Here is a 25,048-nt window from a genome sequence, read left to right on the forward strand (position 1 = left end):
ATTAGGAAACCAATTTAATACCAAATACGAATCCAATATAGAAAATATGAGATAAGAAAATATAATTAAAATAAGGAATTTAAAGGGGAATCCTATTCCAATTAAGAAACCTTAGTCATACTTCCGCCACTCTCAAGTTGTGGCATCACCGGCGTGGATATCACTGATGCTCAACTTGGTTGAAATAGGATGAAACATCTGTCTCGGTAAATATTTGCAAGTTGATCTTCGTACTTCACTAATTAATGATCACTTTCCAATTTTTCTTTGATAAAATGTTTGTCATTTTCACTTGCTTCGTCCTCATCTCTGCTGCAACTTTAGATCTTCAAGGAAGATTGTCCATGAAAAAATAAATCTTCAAATATCAAGAAGACCACTTGGTCTTTTTGCACAAATTTGAGGGAAATATATTTTTGGGGGTAACAACTGCTAGGGTAGAGCAGGAAAATAGAAACTTTAGATATCTAAAGGGAAAATGTGCCAAGGTAAGGGACAATCTCCAAAGGAATAATAGAGATCAAGTTCTGCATAGGTTAAACACCAAATCTACAGCAAGGTTAGATCTCTAGAGTGGGAGATTGTCAAGGTAAGGGGCAAATCTCCAAAGGTAATAAAGATCAGTTTCTGCACAACAGTAAAAAATGAACTTCAAATCTACGGCAATGTTAGGTCTTCAAAGGGGAAATTTGCCAAGATAAGGGTGAATCTCCAAATGGTAATGGAGATCAAGTTCTACGTGGATCTCAAGAGAGACACTCAAACAAGAAGAAAACTGATTAGCTCCTACCCAAACGTAACGGAAGCACATTAAAAAAACTTAGGAAAAAAGAATAAAATCTGAAAGGTTCATGGGAACCCTAGTTCATCTTCTTCATTGAACTAGGGTCCGCATCTTCTAACTAGAAACTTAAACGACTCTCAAAACAATGATCTCAAGAAGGCTTTGATAACATGTTAGAATTTGAAGAAATTATTGCTCAGAAGGTAATTTTTTGAATCATAAGCCCCAATGGGGTATTTATAGTTACAATCTGAGTAATCCTACTCTAAGTAGGAAAAGAAATACAAAAAACAAGTAGATAAACTAATCTTAGAAATATTAGGAAACCGATCTAACACCAAGTAAGAAAATAAAATTAAAATAGAGAATTTAAAAGGGAATCCTATTCCAATTAGGAAACCTCAGCCATACTTCCAACATATTGGATATCCAATAAAGTTTTGAATTTGAATGCCTTCTGTAAATTTTGGCTGGATATTGGATCGGATTCGGATAGCGGTTTTGCTTATCGGTTTTGGAGAGTGGTGTATTTGAGTCCTGATCTGTTTACAGGTCTAGTGTTGCACCATATCATAGAATAAGGATCGGATGACTAGAATGCCAATTCGAGTTTATGTAAAAGAATAACCTGTACTCATCGCAGGTGAATAAACAATTCACTACCGAGAAGAAAAGAAGGGGGGGTGGAAGGGCCTCAAGCAAGTGACGAGAGAACCAGAAGCAAGAAGGGCAAAAAAATCCTCTATCAGGGTGAAGGGACAGGGCAGTAGTAAAGACGAAATAGGCGACTTGTTCCCTAGAAAGTCATCTTCCTTATTGGAAGGTAATTAGGAGATTTTTGAGCTCATGAAAATAGGTGAATTTTAGACGTTATCAAAACCGAGAATTGGATCGATGGATTACCTTCCACCCCAATAAGGTTGTTGCTAATTTGAAGGCAACCTTACAACTTTACCGGTAATATAAAAAATAAATTTCTTGGTGCTAGTCATATCAACCTAAGGCTATTCTCTTAAAAGAGAGTTCTTCTATTGCTAGGCTAGCATTTCCCTAGGATTGGTATCACAAACGCTTGCTCTTTAACTCCATTTGAGGATAACCAACAAGAATCCGTTCCTTGATGACCTAACTTGTCCTCCCCTGCTGGCTTGCCTCCTCCACCCTTTTGATCTCTTTCTCTAGTCTATGCATCCCCTTCTCAAACCTGGTCTTCTCTTTCTGATTGATTCCACATCCCTTGATAATGGCCAGAAGTTGCCTCTTGCCCTATGGGCACTCGATGTTGAGACTTCACTTTGGTAATCTTGCCTTGTCAGGCCCTTCATGGGCACTCGATGTTGAGTGAGGTTTTCCTCTTTTAAGTTCTCGAATAGGTTGACAAAGTTCATGCACTTGAAGAAGTCCCTGGATGGTTGGGAACAAACCCCTCTTCCTTCACATTGGCATCATGATTCATGAAGTCCAGCTCATCCAAGTTAAAATTTTGTCTCTCCTTAGGGTCTCCTTTCCAGGACTCCCATTGCACTACCCATATAGATTGGCATTTGTTTACTCAGTTGAAGTCCTGGCTGATGCTTCTCTCTTCTCGTCTATCACAAACAAGGAAGAATCTGGCTTCTCCTTCTTTGATTGGAAGCCGACCCATTGCCTCTCTTGCACGCCCGTTTTGAAATTGCAGGAACGACCTTTGCTCACTATATATGGCGTGATACTTCTGCTTGAGCTCCTTTTCTTGATGCCCTTAAGGAGCTGTCCACCTTTGTTGCAGCCTCTAGGGGGCATATCAAAGTGGCACTTTCGCTAGAGAAAACATAGAAGGCACCGGTGCCACAACCTAAACTGTCAATTTCACTTGTCGGACAAAACTGGTTTGCTCTTCTAGCGCTTGAGACTTTGTAAGCCCCTTCATTGGAGCTCTCTTCTCGGTGTTGCCTACTCTTGTTGCTTTCTGTGGTGATTGACTTGGAAGGAGGTGTTGTTGAATCACATCTGACTACTACAGCTCCTTTGCTGTCAGCTTTTGCTATTGGGCAAAATTCCCCCTAGAGCTTCCCTTGTCTTTATTGTCGTCCCTGGAACACGTAACTCCCTTTAATAGAAACCTCCCCCCCCCCCCCCCCCATCATGCCGGGTTCTTCTTGTGTATTCTCGTTTGTGGTCCATTCACAAACCCTTTTCCCCTGCTAGTCCCATTTACCTTGGCCCATCGACACACCAGCTATCCATTACTTCCCCCCTTAATCATGTTGTCCTAGGCCTTCTCAAATCCTAGCTTCTGTTCCTCGGGTCTCAACCTGATGGTGCCCCCTTCAACGATCGATAGGACCTGTTCACCTTGTCTACACGTTCAACCCATTCCAGCTGCTCGACATCTGAGGTCTACAATATATTACGAATTTCCAGTCCCTACTAGAGATGCACCCGCAGCCTTCCTCACAAGCCCCTCTCGCCTTCTCAGGCTTCCACTGCAACACGCCCCTTCTCACAATGAATCACTTCCAAACACGCCTCTGTTTGCTTTCTCTTCAAATCCCATCATCCCAGATTCTGCTATCTCCCTGAAACTCGCATTAATGAGGGAAATTCTGTTAGAACTGCTAACACCATTTCCCTTGGTTGGTCTCTTCTGACTAACCATTCCCATCATCAGATCGGCTACTTATGGATTGTTTGGGAACCTGCAAAATCTAAAGCTTGTGTTTTATCATCTTCCTCCCACTTCATGCACCTTCAGTTTTTAGATTGTTCTAGTAACTCCTGTTATCTCTTCATGGCTATCTTTGCCTTGAAGACTACCTCTGATTGGCATGCTCTTTGGGAAGCTCTTTGCTTGGTGGACTATATGTTTGCTTCCTGCCCTTGGGGCTTACAGAGGGGATTTCTACAAGGTTCATTTCAATCATGAAAAAAGAGGGGACCTATTTGACTTATAAGCTGTTAACAATTTCAATTCTTGTTTAGAGGACATTGCTGTATCGGACATCAGGTGTCTGGTCCTAAATTTACTTGGAAAACAGAGGAGTTGGCAATGCAAGAATCTTCAGCAAGCCGCATTCTGAACTTTAATTTTATGCTGATGAAACCATTTTCTTTCGCTTCCAATAATTGTTTCATGATTTTCTATGTTGAGTTTTACATTTATGTTTGATCTGTGCTAAGCCTTTCGCTATTGCCTCCAGATTTGAACCTTAGGAATGCTAAGATCCAGATTTCAATCATTGCCGGGTGCTTTTAATGGCTGCTTGATTCCAGTTGAGAAGAATGAATCTAAAAGGAAGGGGCTGAAGGCTACGTTATCTCGGAAGTATGATGAGGTAATCAAGGCCACTTTGTCTGGGAAAGTAAATTAATTTGTTATGCTCTAGGGGCTTATGTTGAATTTATATTGCTTTTAGATCCCGCCTGGTCAAGAGAAGGAGAGAGCAAATTTTGCACAGTTGTGGAACCAAATAATAGAGAGTTTTAGGGAGGAAGATCTTATCAGTAACAGGTACTGTTAATTTTTATTAAATGTTTTTTCTTCTGTATTTGCTAAGAGAAGACAAGTTGAATCTTAAATTGCTTATGGCTTTAGTGGTGCTAGAAGATGGGGAAATATCAATGTCAAGATATTTCATGGAAATGGATTTGTTGGTTGAATATATTTTAGACTCTTTATAAGCTATTAACCTTTTCCTGTTCTTCTTAACTGGTAGCTTTTTGAAGCATAAGCCTTTGTCCAATGTAGCCTTACTATATAAGTGGAGAAATATTTATTGAGATGCTGAGCTTATTTGGAAATTCAGGGAAATGGATTTGTTGCTTGTTCCATATTGGGCCGACCGTGATTTGCAACTTATCCAATGGCCTCCATTCTTGCTTGCTAGCAAGGTTTGTATTTACTTTAAGTTGTACTTCAGTGGAGTTTAATGAAGCCATGCAAGGTTTCCTTACTTATTCTGCCTTTCTGTGCTGTTAGATCCCAATTGCATTAGATATGGCTAAAGATAGCAATGGGAAAGATCGTGAGCTGAAGAAGAGGATTCTTGTGGACAATTATATGTCTTGTGCTGTTTGTGAATGTTATGGTTCGTTTAGGAATATTATCAACTATCTAGTACGAGGGGATCTTGAAAAAAAGTAAGATTCAATCTCTCCCCTTCTCTTCAGGGTCCCTGTCCCAAGACAAATTTCCTTTTGAGATTCTAATTTCTCTTGCATGTCATTAAAGAATGTCATTTTTGTGTGGAATAATACTGTTATTCCTTGTCTCAGGACTGTGTTTTAATGTTCTGTTATTCTTCTTAATGTCCGTACTATGTCCTCAATCTCCTCCCATTCCCAGGGTTATAGAGAATATATTCGAAGTAGTCAATAATCACATAGAAGCGGACACTCTTATTAAAGAACTCAAGATGAGTGCACTTCCAAGCCTCTATGAACATGTTGTTAAGCTTATCAAGTATTTGGTATATACTTGCAACTTCCAACACCAATGGTGACTATGTCATTTGTAAAGAGTATTATGTAATGAGTTATACTGATTGAATGAATCACTTTTTGCAGCAAGATAATAAACTTGAAGATAGGGATCAGGTTGTGATACTCTTCCAGGACATGCTGGAGGTTGTGACAAGAGACATAATTGATGACCCAAGTCTTGGGTAAATTAATTTTATTCTGACTGCTTCCTAATATGTGTGACTTCTTCATGTTCTTATGTGCTCGATACTTTTCTTAGTATTCAAGAATCAAGTCATGGGGCTCATGGGAAAAATGAAGGGATGGCCGCCGGCGACCTTGCAGGTCGAGCACAGTTATTTGCTTCACCTGGTGCTATCAAGTTCCCAGTAGACGAGTCTGCCGCCTGGAAAGAGAAGGTAAAATTACATTTTATAAGATATTTTTATTGTCACGCAGTTAGTGCGTAAGGTGTCTGTCCATGATTTTGAACTTGTTGCTTTTTGCAGATTAAAAGGCTTCATCTGTTACTTACAGTGAAGGAGTCTGCGATGGATGTGCCAACCAATTTAGAAGCAAGAAGGCGTATTTCTTTCTTCTCAAATTCCTTGTTTATGGACATGCCCCCAGCACCCAAAGTTCGCAATATGCTTTCATTCTCGTAAGCTTTAGTCAAATTGAACTCCCTTCATCAGATTCTTTTGATATTAAAGCTGCAACTGGTTTATTGCATTAGTTGAAGCTTGGCAATAATATGCTCTTGGTGGTTGTGTATGAGGGCGTAGATTCGTTGGTTTTTCTGTGTCAATGTAGAAAAAGAGTCACCAGTTGAGGCTTTGCGAGGAGGCTTCTAAATGTCTTACCTATTTCTGCCATGTGGGAGAGGAGGGATTCATCAACAAAAACTGTGCTAATTCATGGTAATAGGAATACCTTACTAGCAAAGAGTGGTGATTTGTTGTAATAGGGATGCTAGAAAGAGAGAGGTAAGAGAGTCACTTGAGGTAGAGAGAAACAGATATCATAGTGAAGGATGAAACTTGGAAGGGATTGTAGAAGGTTGGAAATTGGGTTGGAGATGGTTGGGCTGATAGTCATAATGGGAGAGAGAGGACTTAACACAGCAGGTGAGGGAAAAGGGGGTAGGAAGCAGATGATGAAGCCTTGTGAAAAGTGGGAGTGTGGGATGGGGAAATGAAGGTTCAAGCTTATATATGTATGGTTGTCAAGGGGTCACCTCGGCGTCCTTGCTCTCTCTTGGGTCCAAGATGACAGCATGTCTCGTTGACAATTAAGAATTTTGATGTATATGTTGTTTATATCATATTTTATGCATTGTTTAATATTTGATGGTTCTTTCCATACTAGGCTATTACTAATGTTAGTATATCATGTTGTCTTTATATAGGTTCTTATACATCATATACTTGTTAAAGCATGCCTAGGTTGCTAAGTGGGCACATTGTCAACTGAGGACCCCTTCTAATGCTTTGGGTCAATGGGTTGTCTGGGTGCATTGACTACCATGCATGGTTTGAGATCTGAGTCTTGACCTAGGCCTTGGGCAGCCAGAAAACAGAGATCTGGTCTTTTTTCTTGGCTCAACTCGAGTGAACTTAAGGGCCCGTCTCGGTGGGTTTTAGGGCGCAGTTTGGGCTGGGATTGGGTATTTAACTTATTTGAAGCCTTCTAAATGCAGTGCTGGTCCTAGATATGTGAGAAAGCGAGTTTATATATGAGTTCCAACTGGACCCTAAACTTGAAATTGATATGTTGAAGGAATGAAAAGAAGAATTTGAGTCCATTAGTTTGTAGCTCTTCCAATGGCGTCTAAGATGTATTACAAACATTTTCACAACATAAGTATTTTTCATGATATTTTAGTTTTGATTTCTTACAAAATATATTCTTTTAATTAAATAAAATTAGTAACAGAAAAATAATTTTATTTTCATAAAAGTGTAGATCGGGTAAAGATGTTCAACATACTTTTAATGCACGCCCAAACACCTATTGTGGAACATGGTATTTGGAAAAAATAAAATTTGGGAAGGACACTGACCTTGCTTTAAGAATGGCTTCAAAATCACTAGATCCTTGTTGATTAGTTGTTGTAAATGAGATAAATGCGGTGTTGATGCAGCCTTCTTTTTTTTTTTTTTTTTTTTGGGGGGGGGGGGGTCTGAACACGTTTTTGGTGAAAAATCCGGCCAAAGGAGGTTGGCTGAGGTTGAGTCAGTCTCTTGTCTCGACTTAACGAGATCTGGTGTTTAAAGGAGCTGGTTGGACTGAAATTCAGTCGAGGCAGAGATCTCAGCCCGGATTACAAGTTTCTACGTTTCGCTTGTAGTCTAGTCTTGAGGTCTCACAAAACTGAGATCTTGAACCATGCAACCATATGCAAGTTGGGGAAGGAAAAACCATGTCCACCCTGGAGGTGAGACATGAGAAAGGAAGATAAACTGAAAATCATGTTAAAAGGTTTTGCATGACAGTCAATTGGAATGCAAGGTAACCGACAAATGGTCGAAAACCTGGTGGATATATTGTAGCAAATGGAGAACAGAACTTATCTCTGCATTAGGGTGGTGGATTTATATTAATTGTTTTGGCTGGGGTTTGAGAATTTAGGGAATGTTTAGAATTTTTATCGCTGCCTCTGTCCTGGGTTTTGGGAAAGTTTGAGGAATTTTTCATATCATTGTCTGCATATACCTCAGCATCCGTATTTTTATATTTTATCTAATTTAGTATAGGCATATGTTTGTGTGGCTAATTGTATCATATATGTTCCAAGTCCTTCTAATCTAAAAATAGATGCAACAAATTCTCAACAATATGGGCATGCAGAAATAACTTCCAAACTTTTATGTTCTAAAGGTTTAGGGAGCTCTTCTATCATAAGCTATAACAAAGAAAAAAAAGAGATGAATAAAGGTATCTACAAATGGTCTTAGTTTATCTTCCAACTTTGTGATACATATTATAGCCGAATGCCCCGGCTCTGATCTGCTTAGAATAGTGCATTTGTACAACCTTCTTATTTGAATGTAAGAAGATTATATGAGTGTGATAGTGTTCCATCCACTGCACCTTATGTAGCCAACCTGAGTCATTAGTCCAGTTGCTTTAGGGCCTGTTTGGTTACATGAGTCTGGAGATTTCAAATCTATGGAGTCACGTAAAATTAACTGTTTGGTTGTGGAATAAAATCTGTGGATTCATCCTAACAACTATTTGGTCGACGTGATTTTTGTGAATGCGCAAATATTTAGCGTTTTTATAGTAGCAATGAAATCTTTGGATTTCTCCCCATAACCATAAATCTACAGATTCACGTTTTTAGTGTAAGAAGGTGAATCTGTAGATTTCATGAATCTCTGGATTCATGTAACCAAACAGGCCCTTATATAAAAGTAATTCTGGGAACTCTGCCAGCTTTGCATTCATCATCAGTATATTATTGTTTTTTAGGATATGGGCCTATACTTGTTTAAAAAGACCTAGCTTATTGTTTACTTTTTCTGTGGTTCTTGGTACTTGACATATTATTTTTACTGTAGTGTTTTGACCCCTTACTATATGGAGGAGGTTCTTTTTTCAAAGCATGACCTTGAACAACCGAATGAAGACGGTGTTTCCATCCTTTTCTACTTGCAGAAAATATATCCAGGTTTGTGCTGGGGATAAATTATGAATATACTGCATTTTGAAGGAAAATTTTTCTTATGCATAATTGTGTGGGGTGTCCAGATGAATGGACAAACTTTCTGGAGCGTTGTGTGGGAGAAGGACTGGAGGACCTGGATGAAGTCACACAGAATCCAGAACATGAAGAGCAACTTCGTCTTTGGGCTTCGTATAGGGGGCAAACTTTGACCAGAACTGGTATGGTATTTGGAGTTTGTATGGACATGCATCCCCCCCCCCCCCCCCCCCCAAAAAAAAAAAAAAAAAAAAAAAATCAGAGCCCCGCATTTCATAGAATTGAATAAACTTTCTCTGGACTGTTAATTTTGGGTCACTGTCATCGTTTTTTTTCTTCCTATTGTAGTAAGAGGAATGATGTATTACCGGAAAGCCTTGGAACTTCAGGCCTTCCTTGACATGGCAAAAGAGGAAGGTACTTTTTACTGTGAATTATTATCAGGGAATTCTTGTTTTTATGTTTTTATGCCAGCTTATGATACAATATTTGGTAACTTCTGTATTTGCACCTTGATGATTGCTTTCTCAGATTTGTTGGAAGGCTATAAGGCTATAAATCCTGAGGAGCAGTCTAAGAGTGAAAGATCTTTGCTTACACAGTGTCAAGCTGTCGCTGATATGAAATTCACATATGTGGTTTCCTGCCAAAAATATGGAATTGATAAGCGGTCTGGCAATGCTCGTGCACAGGACATTCTAAGGCTTATGACAACGTATGTGTTCCAAATTAATGTGTTATCACTCTGTATCCTTATTAGAGTAAATGATTGTATATGTTCATTTGGCAGATATCCATCTCTTCGTGTAGCTTACATTGATGAAGTTGAACCACCTAGCAAGGATAAGTCAACACGGGTAAATCGCAAGGTTTACTATTCTGCACTTGTTAAAGCTGCACCCAAATCTCCAAACACTGCAGAGCCAGTGCAACAGCTAGATCAGGTACTATATTGTACTTTTGTATCAAAATTTCCACTACAAAATGCAGTAGGGAAATTTGTGACCGAACTGCAAGTTAGGAGGGAAACAGGGAGAGAACAGAAACAGAAGAAGAAATAGAGTGGAGTATAGGAGAGTGAAGAACAAACATGAGGGTGGTGAAGGTGAAGAGAAAACAGCTCACACCAATGATTACCTGTGACAAAAACCTTGGTTGGATATTCCATTTACTAAATTGAAATTTCGGTTAAAACCATAGTCTCGAAGAAAATAATACTCATAAGTAGGCTTTAAAACTGAAACAGTCTGTACCACTCTGTAGCCTGTTTCAAGTGGAACAGAAGATGGCAAGACAGATCTAGATAAAATAAATAAATAAACTGTAGTATCATAGGGGACCAAGACCAAAGTTGGACCTGGCTCTTGCTGTTATGAGTTCCTAGAGAGATTGGCCTGATGCGTGGGACTGCTTCTGCAAACTCCAGAGTCTTCTGTCTTTGGGCTTGTGTTCTTCCTTTTAGTACATTGTGATAATTCAGCTGAGCATCCTTCTAGTCTAGAGATTTATCTTTCATCAAGACTAGTATGTTTTTTCTTCTTGTGCTATTTCTATATTGTGTTGTTGCTTTTGACATTTTGTTGTAGTGAATATCGATATTAGTGTTTCCAATATTAGGATTTCAAGGTGGCATTCATCAAGAAGGTTGACATAAGTATTAGGTTAAGCATCTCTAGCTAGAAAGTTACCTGTATGGAGATGCAAATGTAGCAGGAAATATCTCACATGGTTTTGATTACAAGCTTCACAAATTGGAATGATTCCTTTTACAATCTTGGAATGTCTCTCCTTCATAGAGAACTCCGCACGACAAATTGTTGGAAGAGCTGGATAAGAAAAGCAACAGTCTTAGCCTAAGTAGGGAAAGGACAAACCACTTGCTGTAGATTGAAACCAGTAGCTGTGTGCCTCATGTGGTACAATATTGTTAAACTCCATTGCTTGTAGCCTTGTATTATAATATCTTATTCCTAATATCCACTCTAGCTGTGAGTCAGCTGCCCTACTAACCTCTTTCCATACGTGAATGACTTCCATTTTATTGGGCTTCTTCACTAGTTTCAGAATCTTGCTATTCCGTGCACATTAACCTTGTCTGATAGATACCATCACTTGTAGAGCAACCATCCCTCTTAGTGGATGCCTCCAACACAAGTTTTCAGAATCGGCCTCCATCTAATATTAATGCGCTACGCCTCCACAAGCCTCTTGGCAGTCTCATCCTGCGTCACTTTTACATTTAACACCGAACACTTGTTAACCCCTTCAAATTTAGTAGTTTGGGTAGTTTGCCTGTTGGTTTTGGTTCTCTAAGAAGTCCTCTGTTTCTCTCCCATCATAAATGATAAATTGCAGCAGATCAAGCAAGCTTAATATCACGCATAACTGGCAGTACTTGTTTGCACAAACTTTCACTTGGTTTTCCACATTCTATTGTTGTTTAATTGTCTATTACCCAGTGTGAGTAGTTTCCATGTTTCTTTCTAGAGAATCGTATGAGTGATCTCTACTCTTTATACCAGCGCAATGAAATACACAACTAGGATTCACCCGAATACTTTGCCTTATTGACTAGTCTTTAGTTGGTGGAGCATCCATCAAACACCTCCAGGTTACGCACTCATGCTTTGGGTTTCCACCAATAAACCACACATCAGAACGACATCCTAGCATCTGACCATGGCCGTGCACCTACTCCTAAGCTGATTTTTTGTAAATAAACCTATAGCTTTGTAGAGTCTGAAGAGCTCTCCAAATTATACCTAAGTCAGTAGAAACTTGAGGCCCTGGACTCCTAATGTCTTGTGAATTGATTCTATCTACATCCGCCAATCTCTGAGAACCTGCATCGTATCAAGTCCTATCTCCATATTGATGCAGCAGCACCCCCATTAAGTTGTCAATTCTTTAATGGTAACCGGGTAGTAGGTCGTTACCAGTGATATGCTGAATGCGAGGTTTTGTCCTAGGTCTAAATTTCAGAGCATAGTTATCAAAGCATTGTCTACATACGCCATGGTGTCAAGGTACTAATTGTTATTGTATTTTAGTTTTATGCTGTATGCATATTGTTATCGGTTTGTGAATATGGTTTTCATACATTATGCTTCTTCAAATTATTTAAAACAAAGCAAGATAGAATTATATAACCTTCCATTCTATTCTTAAAAGTAGTTTCATATTGCTGTGTAGTGTGTATATTGCGTCACATGGACTTAATTCAAACAAACAAACAAAATCGAAAGAGGGAGTTTTGCTGTATGCATATTGTTATCGGTTTGTGAATATGGTTTTCATACATTATGCTTCATCAAATTATTAAAACCAAAGCAAGATAGAATTATATAACCTTCCATTCTATTCTTAAAAGTAGTTTCATATTGCTGTGTATATTATATGTGTATATTGCGTCACATGGACTTAATTCAAACAAACAAATCAAAAGAGGGAGTTTCCTTTTCTCAGAAAAAATTTCAGAAACAATTTTCTACTTACGATTCCATCTATTGTTCCTGATCCTGCTATAATGTTAGTGGCAGTACTTGTGGTTACTGCTGTGGCTGCCAGCCAGCCAGCGGCTGTAATTCTGTAGTAACCCGGTATAAGAGTTTGTTAGTCAAGTATTATGCAAGTTTTAGCATGATTCATCTAAGTTTATCATCCGAGGATTATATGATTCGATAGTCTGAGATTATTTGAAATTGTGTTTCACGTTTCTGTGAAGTTGTGGTAATTGCTCGATTGTTGACTTCATTTGAATTTTTGTGTTATATTGTTGACTTAATGAAGTTCAATGTAACGAGTCTCAAGACGTTTAATGACTCTCTAATACTTATTAAGCATACAAGTATACTTATTTGACTTTTAACATGCCTTTCTGTTAATAAAATACTTACATAGAAACATCACGCTACAATGCTTTGCTCACCAAGGAATGCCATGTGGCGATCATATCCCCAGGCACTCAACAAGGCCCTCTAACTCCGTGATCAATGCAAAACCTTGATAACTAAGTTTTAGAATTTTCTCTACACCCAAGATTAGTTATGGATTGTTCAATTGTCCAAATAGAACCATTCCTTAAGTTGCAAATAAACCCATTTAACTCGGAGACCATTCCTATTAGATGCTATCCACCATGTCTGCTTGAAAATGCCGGTGACATTTGTATCCTTGATGCACTTGATGCTTAATGCTCCTTCAGATTTCATTTGCAAAATGGAATCCCATGGAATGTAATGAATCTTCTACTCCTACAAGGCGCAAGCCACGTGAAATTAGAGAACATGGACTCTGACTTCGTGATCATCCACTTGGAACTACAGCTTCCCAGCAAGACTAAACAGGGGAGTTAGAGCCATTTTGCAATGGATAAACAATGGAGACTATAGTGTTTGGTGAATACTTACGTCTTGGCAAGGTGCGAAATATCGGACAGTTTGCCAGGTTCACTACCCGGTGAACAGGGCGATATGGCAAAATCTCGCCGATATTTCGGTAAGTTTCGCCCCCTCCCCCAATTTCGGGGGGTATTTTTGGTCAATTTGGGCTGAAACTTGGTCTCTACCCTAATTTGATGCCAATAAACACAGTGGAATGGCTGGTTTTGCCTAAAAACTCACTCAAATTGGTGTTCTCAATCGGCATATACCTAACTGTATACTGGTAAAACTATAATTCTATAACATTATTTTAAACAATTAAACCAACATAAATATGCACAATGACAATAGAGTGATAAACATTATTAAAAAATACTACTATACTAATATACAAATACAAGTATACAACTATGTACCTGTCAATACTCAATACCAAGTACTATGCCTTGGTGGATCCATCAGTTCTATGTCCCATGATAGTGTGGTACAAGGCCCAAAGGCTACCACTTCAAACTTACGCTCCATTATTTTCTTGAAGTCACTTCAAGACATCTCATGCTGATGGTTGTTGACATACAAAGAAACCAGAGTTGCGTAATTGGCACCATCTATGGCTGTAAACTTCTCCGAATCAGGGGGGGTAACATGAACGGAGCTCTTCAATTGACATTGTATGATTGAAAGGATATCGGTATGATGCCTCCAACATAGCAGTTGTCCCTGAGCCAAATGGAGGCATAAGCGGGAGACACTGATGATGATGACCCCAACCATCATAATTCCCATACGTGCTGCCATCCTGCGAACCCGAGCTTATGGAAGATCCATTAATACCCATGGTAGTGCGAACTCCTAGATGACAGGTGTGTTATCATCGTATCCATAAGCGGAAGGGACAACATAGCCATAAGCAGGTGTGGAGCCTACAGACTCTTCCAAGCTCATGGACCCCATCACTCTCGACAACCTGTCCATCAAATCGAAATGGTTGTATGAGCCATACGATCGAGTATCGTCACTATAACCATAGCGATACCACCCATACCCTTGCATGTGATGTTGCTGCCCCCGATGAGCCTCCCCCCTCCCTGGCTGAATGTAGCTCGTAGGACGACCACAATAAACCTCATCACCATGATCATCATCCTGGGTGGCATGCGTGTATTGAGTCTCTCCACTGTATCTCTGGGGGTGATGCTGTGTCTCTAATAATGGAACATGTAATCGCTCATGTACTCCACCACCACCACCAAGACCACCGTCGTCATCATCATCATCCCTCCGAGTCTGACTAGGACTGGGAGCAAGGGTGTCATCTGGATCATCCTCATGTGTGCCAAGCTGCACCATCCAATACTCATCAGCAGTGATGGCAGCTGCCTATACATGTACCTACCCCTCTCGAGATGTCATGTACTCCTCTAAATCAACTCCCACAGCTTGAGCAATGACTGGGTCTGGCCTACCTCCAGGCTGGTCTAACACTAGCTCACCCCTGTCCAACAACCAATCAGTGAGGGGATGTTGCTCATCTGCAGTGATATCATCGAGCTGTATTTCCTTGTCCGTCTCACAGATACCATTTAAACTGACATGCTCTATATTCACCCTCATATTGTAGTGGCAATACACGAGGTCATTCAGACGTTGACTTCCCAACCTGTTCCTCCTCTGGGAGTGAATCTTGCCAAATGTACTTCAATTCCGCTCACACCAAAAGGCAGAGCTAGTTTGGGAGAGGATCTTCACTGCCACTCTCCAGAGGTTCTTTGCATCGCCCCCATACAGAACCCACCACTCTGCTGCATTATCACAAATAAATTAAGTTAATACTTTAATGCTTAACCAAAATCGTACTTATATAATTTTATATTTATATGTAAAATGTAATAATAATAGTAGTAATCATACATCTAACCTGGATCATAATTTCGTCGGTTATGTAGAGCAGCAACTGAACCGAAGGCCCCCAGTGCATCTTTAAACAATTTTATCTGCAATAATTTGTATTGATTGTTAGCTAAATTCTTTCACAAATAAAAAGCAAGTACTAAGCTCTAACTTCTAACCTCCATGTGGCAATTTGATTGAACCATTGGATTTGGCTCTAACTTCGCAATAACCTCCATAACGGCACCAAGCAAGTCAGACCGCAACCCTAAACTTTCACTGTACTAATATTTTGGATTCAGATAATAGGCTGCACAATTCACAAACTCACAGTTAGAGACTTAATATTTACTACAAGTCTCAAATTAATAATAATAACCCACACTAATTACTTACCCGACCTATGCATCGGATGCATTAGATGAGCAATCTATCTAGCATGCACAATGTTCAGGTAAGTAGTGCAACCTCTGGGGTTAGCTCTTTGAATTGCTGCCTTCATCCACTCAAGGGCTGCATAAATGTGGGGCATAGTGGGGGCTCCCTCAGGGAGGAACCAACCATACGTAAGACCCTTACTAGGGGATCTAAGGTCTGTAGCACAACTGTCACATTCCTCCAAAACTCATCAGATGAGATTGTCGTTTGTGTGGTGCGCCCACTACTAGTACTGAATTATCACAAATACAAAGTTAGTAATAAATACTACATACTAGATATTCGTAGTATAAATGTATAAGAAGTTAAAAACTTGTTAAATCAAATATTAGAGAAAAAAGAAATACTTACTTTGATCCAACCCATGAGAACCACTCCTCTGATGCAAACATGGATCTCAAGCATGCCTTTCTTTCCTGAATACTGCTGAGGGCGACGAAATTCATGGCGGATCTCGTTGGACCGGGTTAGACTAACTCACCCTTGCATGCTCGGCTCATCATATCTAAAGCAGCAGTATGATTATAGAAGGTGTTACTTGTTTGGCCCTCTCCAGTGTGTCTATATAATACTGATCTTACCGATGTCCTTTAACATAAGGTCGATACAGTGAGCTGTGCAGGGTGTCCAATATAGGTTATATCCAGGTGTATTAATCAGTACCTCACTTGCCTTCTTGAAGTTGGAGCCATTATCGGTGACAATCTGCACTACATTATTCTTCCCAACCTCATCAATAACATCCTGTAGGAGTCCAAGTATATACATGTGGTCTTTTGTGTGCCTAGTATCATCCAGAGATCTTAAAAAAATGGTCCTCCTATGTCCTATCACAATACACCCTAAAGTTGATGATAGACTTTCTTGTCGGACCAATCCATCCATCACACATAATGGTGCATCCATAGGATCCCCACATCTGTCTTAAACTACTGATGTATTGTTGCAGCAGCTCCTCAATCAGTAAGGTGGTCATCACCTCTTTAGGGTGGGACCACAATATCCAGGACCTGCATCTGCGATAGTGTCAATCATATTCCTGTAATAAGGACCCTGTGTCGTGCTTGCTGGAACCGAAATGTAGTACATCCACTTCGACACTGGCCTCTTCACTTTCTTGCCATCCCTTTCCATGCACATGTAATCTTTGGCTGCTTGGCCCCTTTCTTTCTAAAAAATATCAAGATCTCTAGGATAGGATCCCTCCTTTGTGGATAGTCACGTGGTCCCCGTAGATCTGTCGTAGAAGTGACCCTCTGACTCTGTGATTGGCTGAACAAACCACGTATTCCACCCCTGTCCCTAGATTTAGATGCTCCAACCCTTGATCCAGATGCTCTAGCCCTTGCAGGCCTAGAGGGACCAGCTTTTGTACATCTAGCTCTGGCCCTCTCCTCCTAGTACTGTATCTCCCTGCTCTTAGCCATCACCCGTCTAATGTTCCTTTCCTGCTGCTCTCAGAGATCAACGAGGTCAACATCCTAATCAGAATCTGAATAAACTCAGTAAGATGATGGTCCCCACACCGCCTCATCCAATGCATCATTCACCCTCCACTTCTTCTATTTCTTTCTCCATCTATCTAACTGCCTTCACGATATCAGCATTCGCCTCAGTGCAGGTGGCCACATCCTTTCAACTACCAGTGATGTGAGCCTTAAATCTGCTTATGCCACCCGAGTTCAACTCCTTACCATAGAAGTTGCATTTTGTTTTACTCTTGTTGCCATTAATAGCAACACAATATTGCCATGCAGGATCAACCCTCCCCCTCGCTGCAAGCCCCACTCCCTGTGGCTGTCCTTATCCCCAGCCCTGTGAACCTGCTCCTCTCCCACTGCTAGACATGACAACTATTGCAACAAAAATGATTGCTTAAACAATTAAACAATTGAACAATATTTAATTTTTTTTCGACAAAAGAAAAAGGCTACCAAATCAAAACCGACAATGAAACCACACGAGCAACGCTTGAAAATAATTATATTGGTATTCCATGATTTTCTCTAATTTTCAAAATCATTTTCCTTTTTTGTTCATAATTTTTTCTCTTTTTTCCATAAATATTTATATTTTAAATTAATATTTTAATAAAATTTCAAAATTCAAATAATTATTTATTGGGTTGAAAAATATTCCTACTCTGTGAGTCCGTAGATCGGCCCATGGAGATCCTCATTTTTTCAATCACGATACAACACATATATCATGCAAAAAGCAAGCATTTAAAATGTAGCAAAATACAATTTTTGACGCTCGAAAATAAATAAATAAATTACTTTGCAAAAAAAATTCCGACTCGGTGAGTTTGTAGATCAGCCTACTGTATTCAACATATATTAATTTCATACCCATCCAACAACATTATGGCATGCATTTAAAAAAAAAACAATTTAAGGAAAAACAGTTTACCTCTCATATGAAAAACTCCACAAAACACCTAGATCTGTGTGAAATCTCGCTTGATCGTTGCGAATAATGCTATACCCGTCAATAATGAAATGAGAACTAAGGTTCTATGTCAAGGTAGGACGAAAATATGCCCAAAATGCCAAGAACTAGGAGAGAAAATACAGGAAAATAATGAGGATATATCACCAGTTCGGCGATAAAATGGCATCGGCCATATCCCGCCGTATTTCGATCCTTGGGTTCGTTTCCCCAAGACCGAAATCACCGAATTTCGGTGATATATCGGCAATTTTGCTTACCTTGTGTCTTGGACGGTGGAATTTCATCTTCAAAATAGCCAATGAAGACAAGAAACTTAGAGTCCTCATAGGCGTCACTTTGTTAGGAGTCAGGCTCTTTTCAATATAGTCAAATATTAAATGCCTTAGGGTTTACTCGTCGCTTACGTTTTGAACAGTGGAATTTTCGTCTTCCTCCATTGATGGAGTTAATATTTGCAACTGAGGTTGACCTGTACCACATTTCTCTGCACTATGCCAGGCATTCACTTCCATTGTTTGGTGCCAAACTAGACTGAGCTTCATCGGCTCAATGATCAACCGCCCTCTCTATTATGACTAAAGTCACTAAATAACCAAAAGATTGACAGTTTTGCCTTAATAAGGATTTGTGTTGAGGTCTTTTTTGATGCCCTCCATCCAACCTCAATCATGACTGTGGATGCCCTTCATTGGTATTTGCTTGTGGCTCCTCCCGCATTGCAACTTGAGTTAGTTCACTCTGGTAGTCTGGTGCTGCAACTTGAGCTACGAAACGAGGTTTATACAGGTCATGGTGGGAGATCTCGCGAGATATCTCGTTTTTTCACCTTGGCAAGACGAGATGGAGGTCGAGATCTGCGAGTTAGGATATCTCGCTGGAACTCAATTTTTGCCTTTTCCTGTGGATTTTTGCTGAATTTTCACTTGCAACTACTCTTAGCACATCTACAACAAGGAAGATCAATCATTCTCTGCTTGTCTTATGAATTTATGATTTAATGACTTATATAGAACTTCTAATGGTTGTATAATTATTTTATTCTTGAAAATTGAGATTGTGATACTCATATGGATGGAATTTTGATAACATTTAAGTTAGTTGATGCATTTGATATACTTGCTTTTCATTTATATGCTTTAAAGTTTCTATATTACATGTTGTATAACATTGCATTCCCTAATCCTACTACATTTCGGTTTCACACTATGGGTAGACTTAGAAATTATACATAGGGTTGTTTCTGACAAATCCAAGGCCACCAACGTGTTCAAAAGGCCTTAAATAAGCTAAATACCAAGTTTTAACCCACCGAGATGGGCCATCGAGTTGACGCCAAAAAATTGTATATCTCGACCGAGATCTCACCGAGACGGTCGAGATCTCTCTTTTTCAAGGTGGCGAGATCTCTCTCGAGAGCGAGATCTTCTACCATGATACAGGTTGGGCGATGAAAATTAATTCTGTCACCATCAGAGGAAGAAAAAAAGAGGGGAAAGTAAAAGACACTTACCAGTTACCACCGGTGACTGGAGAGAGCTTTGGTCACCGACAATTGCAAAGAGGGGTGAGAGAAGCCAAGAGGATGAGGGGCTCTAATCGTCGCTGTGATTTTGTGTTCTTTCGATTTGGGGTTTTCCATTGTTTTAACTTCGCGATTTTTGGGTTTTTTTTTCCTTTTCTTTTTCCAACCAAAATAGCAATGGATATGATTCCATGTATCACAAATTCACAATATCTTTTAACTGATGTGTAGTCTAACCAATGAAGACCTTTAGATTGGCATCATGTCTTTATATTATAGGCCATAGATTTGGCATCCTTTTTTACAAAAAAGTTTAAAGAACCAAATGAGCCCGACGTCCAAGGCGTCTGAGGCGATGCCTCAGAAGCCGACTTATTGGATTTCAGCAAGGTGACGTTCACATTATAGCCCCCGAGGGTGCCCGAACGCCTAGGCGACGCCTTAACAACTATGATGTTCGTTACTTTCTAGTTTGGATTAAGTGTCTTGGTGAACAAGGTTTGAGATTTTTGGAAGTCTTACTTTCTATTTTGCTGTTAGTTATGAATTCTAAAACTTTCCTTTTTGGTTGTTTCTATTTTGGACAGATCTTAGGAATGCTAGTATTTTCTGTGCATAGATTGTAATTTCTTATTTCCTTTCTGGAGGACAAGTTACTTGTCTCTCAAGTTGTAAGGTTAAAGCTATAAATAAAGGCTGCCTGCGAATCTAGAGCCTTTGGCTAAAATCGCAGGTTTGTGTGGTTCCTCTCAATTCTTCTTCCGTCTTCTTCTCTTTTCGTCATCTCAGTACTTCCTTTTGCTGCAATGTTTTAGCTCATTAAGGTTTATTTTTTGGCAAAGGTAAGTTCTAGAATTAGTAACTAACAGAAAAATAGAAAGTAAGATTTCCAAAATTCCCAAACCTTGTTCACCAAGATTCCTACACCAAATTAGAAAGTAACGCACATATGTAAAAGAGGAAAGACCCCCTCTTCTAGAAGCTTGCACACCCAGGCATGGTGCCTTTCTGTGCATTCTTCAACATGCACCAAACTAGCAATTAAGTATTAAAAAAAAAAAAAAAAACCCTAACCACTACTGTTATCAAGGCGTTTGCCTATGCGGTTTTATCACCTTGCACTAAAGCTTACACTTTGTTGACATTTTATACCTAAACTTTTGTTTTTGGATTTTTTTTTTTCCTTTCTAGAACATCAAATTTTATTATACAAAACGATAATATGAAAATAATAATTATTCACTTCAAATTCGGGAATCATTAGATGGAGATTTTTTCAGATTAACATGATCAATTAATTTATCATTCGGCCAAAAAAGCGGACAAACTAAGTTTCGATTAGATTTTAGTCATTTACTTAAAAACTTGGGTTAAAAAAATCAAATGCTTAGGTTGAGCAACAAGCTAACAATTTTTTATATTGGAGACTGCATCATGCATATTTTTTCCCATATAATAAAAAATATTTTTCCCGTATTTCCATTTTTATATTGATAATTTTGTATTGGTTATAATTGTATGTTATAGCGCTGTTAGTTATTACATTATGTTGCTAATCGCTATTGTATATTTATCTTATGATAGGATAAACTTATGTTTTTTTTTTTTCTTATGATAATTTTTTATAATTATGCTTCTTTAATATTTGTTTAGCTTATGGCAAAACTATATTAGTTTTTTGTAATGATTTCTGCCACATAAAATATTGTACTAAAAAAATGTGCCCCAACCGCTTCTGTCGCTTTTTCACCTTGACAACCGAGCTAACCACCTGTGCTAGTGTTATTGTCAAAAATTTAAGAAGGCCTTAAGCAAATAGTTTACCAAGACAGCACCCCATGTGATTGAAGGCTCTGGACTGTAGCCTTGATTGGATGGGTGTGAGGAGTCACTGTACAATTTGTACAAGTCAGGGTCAAGTCAATTTAGCTCAACATCTCTTTCCGCATGTAGTTGGATGCTTTACAATTTGCCAACTTGATAAGAAACCTCTGTAGCTTATACTAAGTAGAAGCAACAGGCTTATTTTAGAAGTCTTGGAATATGTCATCTGCTTAGGCAACCTAATTATTTTTGGGTAGTGAAGCTGAAGCTGAATGTGATGCTGTAGGAAACTGCATTTCAGTTAAAAGCATATTGATAAGAGTGATCTATTTCCCAATGTGAGTTTTATGCTAAAAGTAGTGGGTCAGTCTTGGCTGGCAAGCAATTCATTTGTATTGGCCACATCTCAAAGTAATTGCTTGGTTGCGGAGTCCTTTATTTTATATTTTGTATTATACGTTACTGTCTATTGTGGTTGCATTCGTGATACTGTCTGCTATGGTGTTGCTAACTATTTGTGTTTAGGATTCCATACTTTGGGTTATTTATGGTTGTTTATATTTGAATGATTAGGTCATTTATAGGATAAAGCTTCCTGGACCTGCTATATTGGGTGAAGGAAAGCCTGAGAATCAGAATCATGCTATTATTTTCACACGTGGAGAAGGATTGCAGACAATTGACATGAACCAGGTTGGCTAATTACGTCTGCTTAGCTGTAAGGTTAACCCGTGACTCTGAGCCTAAATTTTGCTTCTTAAAATCCCTATTTTCTTCAGGACAACTACATGGAAGAAGCATTCAAAATGAGGAACCTGCTAGAAGAATTTCTTAAAAAACATGATGGTGTGAGATACCCCTCAATACTTGGACTTAGGGAGCACATATTTACTGGGAGGTATCTTGTTGGCTTTAATGGTTAATGGTTTCAGTGGTTTGTCTTATGAATCACACTGACTATTATTTGAGGATAATGTGATATTCTTGTGATATTGTGTGTAGTGTTTCTTCCCTTGCGTGGTTTATGTCAAATCAAGAAACCAGCTTTGTGACTATTGGGCAGAGGCTTTTGGCAAACCCATTGAAGTAAGACCACTAATCATAGTTCTAGAAAAGTACTTTTTCCCATTGTCTTTGTAGTTGAAGCATTCCATGTAACTGGCATTTTTGCGTTTTTTCTTTTTCTTTTTTATGTAATTGATGTTACTTTTGTCATGCGTGATATGTTTAAATTTTTTTCTTGTACATGGTTTCATCTTTCTTATACTGGAAGGATGTTTGTTGTCAGACAAGGCTGGAATGAGGATAAATCCCTCGCCTATTATAATTCCTTGATGTTTCTCTGGAAATAATTATTGGGGCTTAAGACTTTTTCTAAATCAAAGGTGTTTGCTATTAGTTTTATTCTCAAAATTCTCAAATCCCCAGCCCAAATTTATGTTTGCATAAATGTAGCTACTGTTATCTGAGGCACCTGTTGAATACTAAAGCCTATAAAAATTGTCGAGTCCAACAGTTGAAATAACTGGTGTTTCCTTTTACAGACCATAATTATTATATGGATAGCCTGGCCAGCAGGGTTTCACAGTGGGCAAGTGCATATGTATCCTTTATGTGAATGGATATCCATGTTGTGCCTGATCAAATGCGATCTAAGTTCACAGAAGTGAGATAAATGAAGCAGCGGATTTTTTTTTTTGGGGGGGGGGGGGGGGGGGGGTTGGGGGCGAATTGTGTCTGATGGTTAAAGTTGAGTATTTTGTTGACTTACAATTCTGCTCGTATCCAGAACCCTAAAGTTTCAATGTTGTACCCATTTCATTACATGTTTTTTTAGTATAAATTGAACATTTGTTTTTCTCCATGTTTCTGGCCTTTTTGTTGATGTGATGTCTAATTGTTGTTACTGATCATCTGTTTTTCTCCATTTTCTTGCCCACAAAGGGTCCGGTTTCACTATGGCCACCCAGATGTATTTGATAGAATTTTTCACATAACAAGAGGCGGTGTCAGTAAGGCGTCAAAGATCATAAATTTAAGTGAGGATATATTTGCAGGTACACTCCTTACAAAGTTCCTTGTTTCTATTTCGAGGACTTGATTAAATAAAGATAATTTCATGTGTACATGTATGTTCATGTTGTTGTATACAGGTTTCAACTCTACTCTTCGTGAAGGAAATGTTACTCATCATGAATATATGCAAGTTGGTAAGGGAAGGGACGTGGGTCTCAACCAGATTTCTCTATTTGAGGCAAAAATAGCTAATGGCAATGGTGAACAGACGTTAAGCCGTGATATATACAGGCTTGGACACCGTTTTGATTTTTTCCGAATGTTGTCATGCTATTTCACCACCGTTGGTTTTTATTTCAGTACTCTGGTATGTTACAAAGCAACTCTTTTCTTACCTATAACATGTCTGTGTGTCCTGCATTTATCTGATTGCATTTCTATCTTTGACTGGCAGGTAACTGTCCTCACTGTCTATGTATTTCTTTATGGTCGCCTTTACCTTGTCCTTAGTGGACTCGAAGAAGGCCTGCTTACAGAAACGTCGATTCAGAATGTTAGGGCCCTTCAAGTGGCTCTTGCTTCTCAATCTTTTGTGCAACTTGGGTTCCTAATGGCCTTGCCTATGATGATGGAGATCGGGTTGGAAAGAGGATTCCGCACTGCACTAACTGATTTCATAATGATGCAGTTGCAGTTGGCTCCTGTATTTTTCACATTTTCCCTAGGAACAAAAACCCACTATTATGGAAGGACATTGCTTCATGGAGGAGCAGAATACAGAGCTACTGGTCGTGGGTTTGTGGTGTTCCATGCCAAGTTTGCAGAGAATTATAGATTGTACTCCCGCAGTCATTTCATAAAGGGAATTGAATTGCTGATTTTATTAATTGTGTACCAACTTCTTGGCCATACATACAGAGGTGCAGTGTCATATGTCTTGATCACTATCTCTATGTGGTTCATGGTTGGGACATGGCTTTTTGCTCCCTTCCTTTTCAATCCATCTGGGTTCGAGTGGCAAAAGATTGTTGATGACTGGACTGATTGGAATAAGTGGATAAGCAACCGAGGAGGTATTGGTGTACCTCCAGAAAAGAGTTGGGAATCATGGTGGGAGACGCAGCAAGAGCATCTTAGACATTCTGGGAAGCGTGGTCTGATTGGGGAGATTTTGCTATCGTTGCGATTTTTTATCTACCAATATGGGCTTGTTTACCACTTGAACATAACAAAGAAGACCAGAAGTGTTCTGGTATGTTTTCGAACCTGTAACATTTAAATGCATTCTCGGTTAATTTGTATCACGTATCTTCAATTGCAGCATTGCCAATAATCAACATTTTGATGGGTCACACAGGTCTATGGTGCTTCATGGCTTGTGATTATTTCCATATTGATTGTGATGAAGGTTAGTAACAGCCATAGTTTATTGTGTTAATGTCAATAATCTTTTTCAAAATTCCTTTCCATTTGACACAATTAGCGAACAAAGTTTACTATGTGAGTAGTAACAGGTTGTCACGCCTCAAGAATCTCCTTCAAAATTCCTTTCCGTTTTACATAATTAGCAAACCACAGAGAGAGAGAGAGAG

The 25,048-nt window shown here is 39.1% G+C and overlaps 1 protein-coding gene across 1 annotated transcript in view; it reads left to right on the forward strand.

Annotated features, from left to right (window-relative positions):
• LOC149003712 (callose synthase 3-like) overlaps window positions 1-25,048 on the forward strand; it is a 45,584-nt gene that overhangs the window by 19,010 nt on the left and 1,526 nt on the right. The window contains 20 exon segments of the mRNA XM_089138336.1: window positions 3,964-4,098; window positions 4,180-4,274; window positions 4,570-4,654; window positions 4,743-4,903; window positions 5,109-5,232; window positions 5,330-5,427; window positions 5,505-5,643; window positions 5,734-5,885; window positions 8,788-8,897; window positions 8,978-9,112; window positions 9,279-9,347; window positions 9,462-9,645; window positions 9,721-9,874; window positions 22,014-22,133; window positions 22,220-22,338; window positions 22,443-22,526; window positions 23,385-23,497; window positions 23,594-23,823; window positions 23,911-24,708; window positions 24,814-24,864. Of these exon segments, the coding sequence (XP_088994462.1) occupies window positions 3,964-4,098; window positions 4,180-4,274; window positions 4,570-4,654; window positions 4,743-4,903; window positions 5,109-5,232; window positions 5,330-5,427; window positions 5,505-5,643; window positions 5,734-5,885; window positions 8,788-8,897; window positions 8,978-9,112; window positions 9,279-9,347; window positions 9,462-9,645; window positions 9,721-9,874; window positions 22,014-22,133; window positions 22,220-22,338; window positions 22,443-22,526; window positions 23,385-23,497; window positions 23,594-23,823; window positions 23,911-24,708; window positions 24,814-24,864 (3,156 nt within the window).

This window comes from Hakea prostrata, chromosome 10, assembly GCF_041222555.1.
Source record: "Hakea prostrata isolate BN-2017 chromosome 10, UWA_Hpros_2, whole genome shotgun sequence".
Taxonomy (NCBI): Eukaryota; Viridiplantae; Streptophyta; class Magnoliopsida; order Proteales; family Proteaceae; genus Hakea; species Hakea prostrata.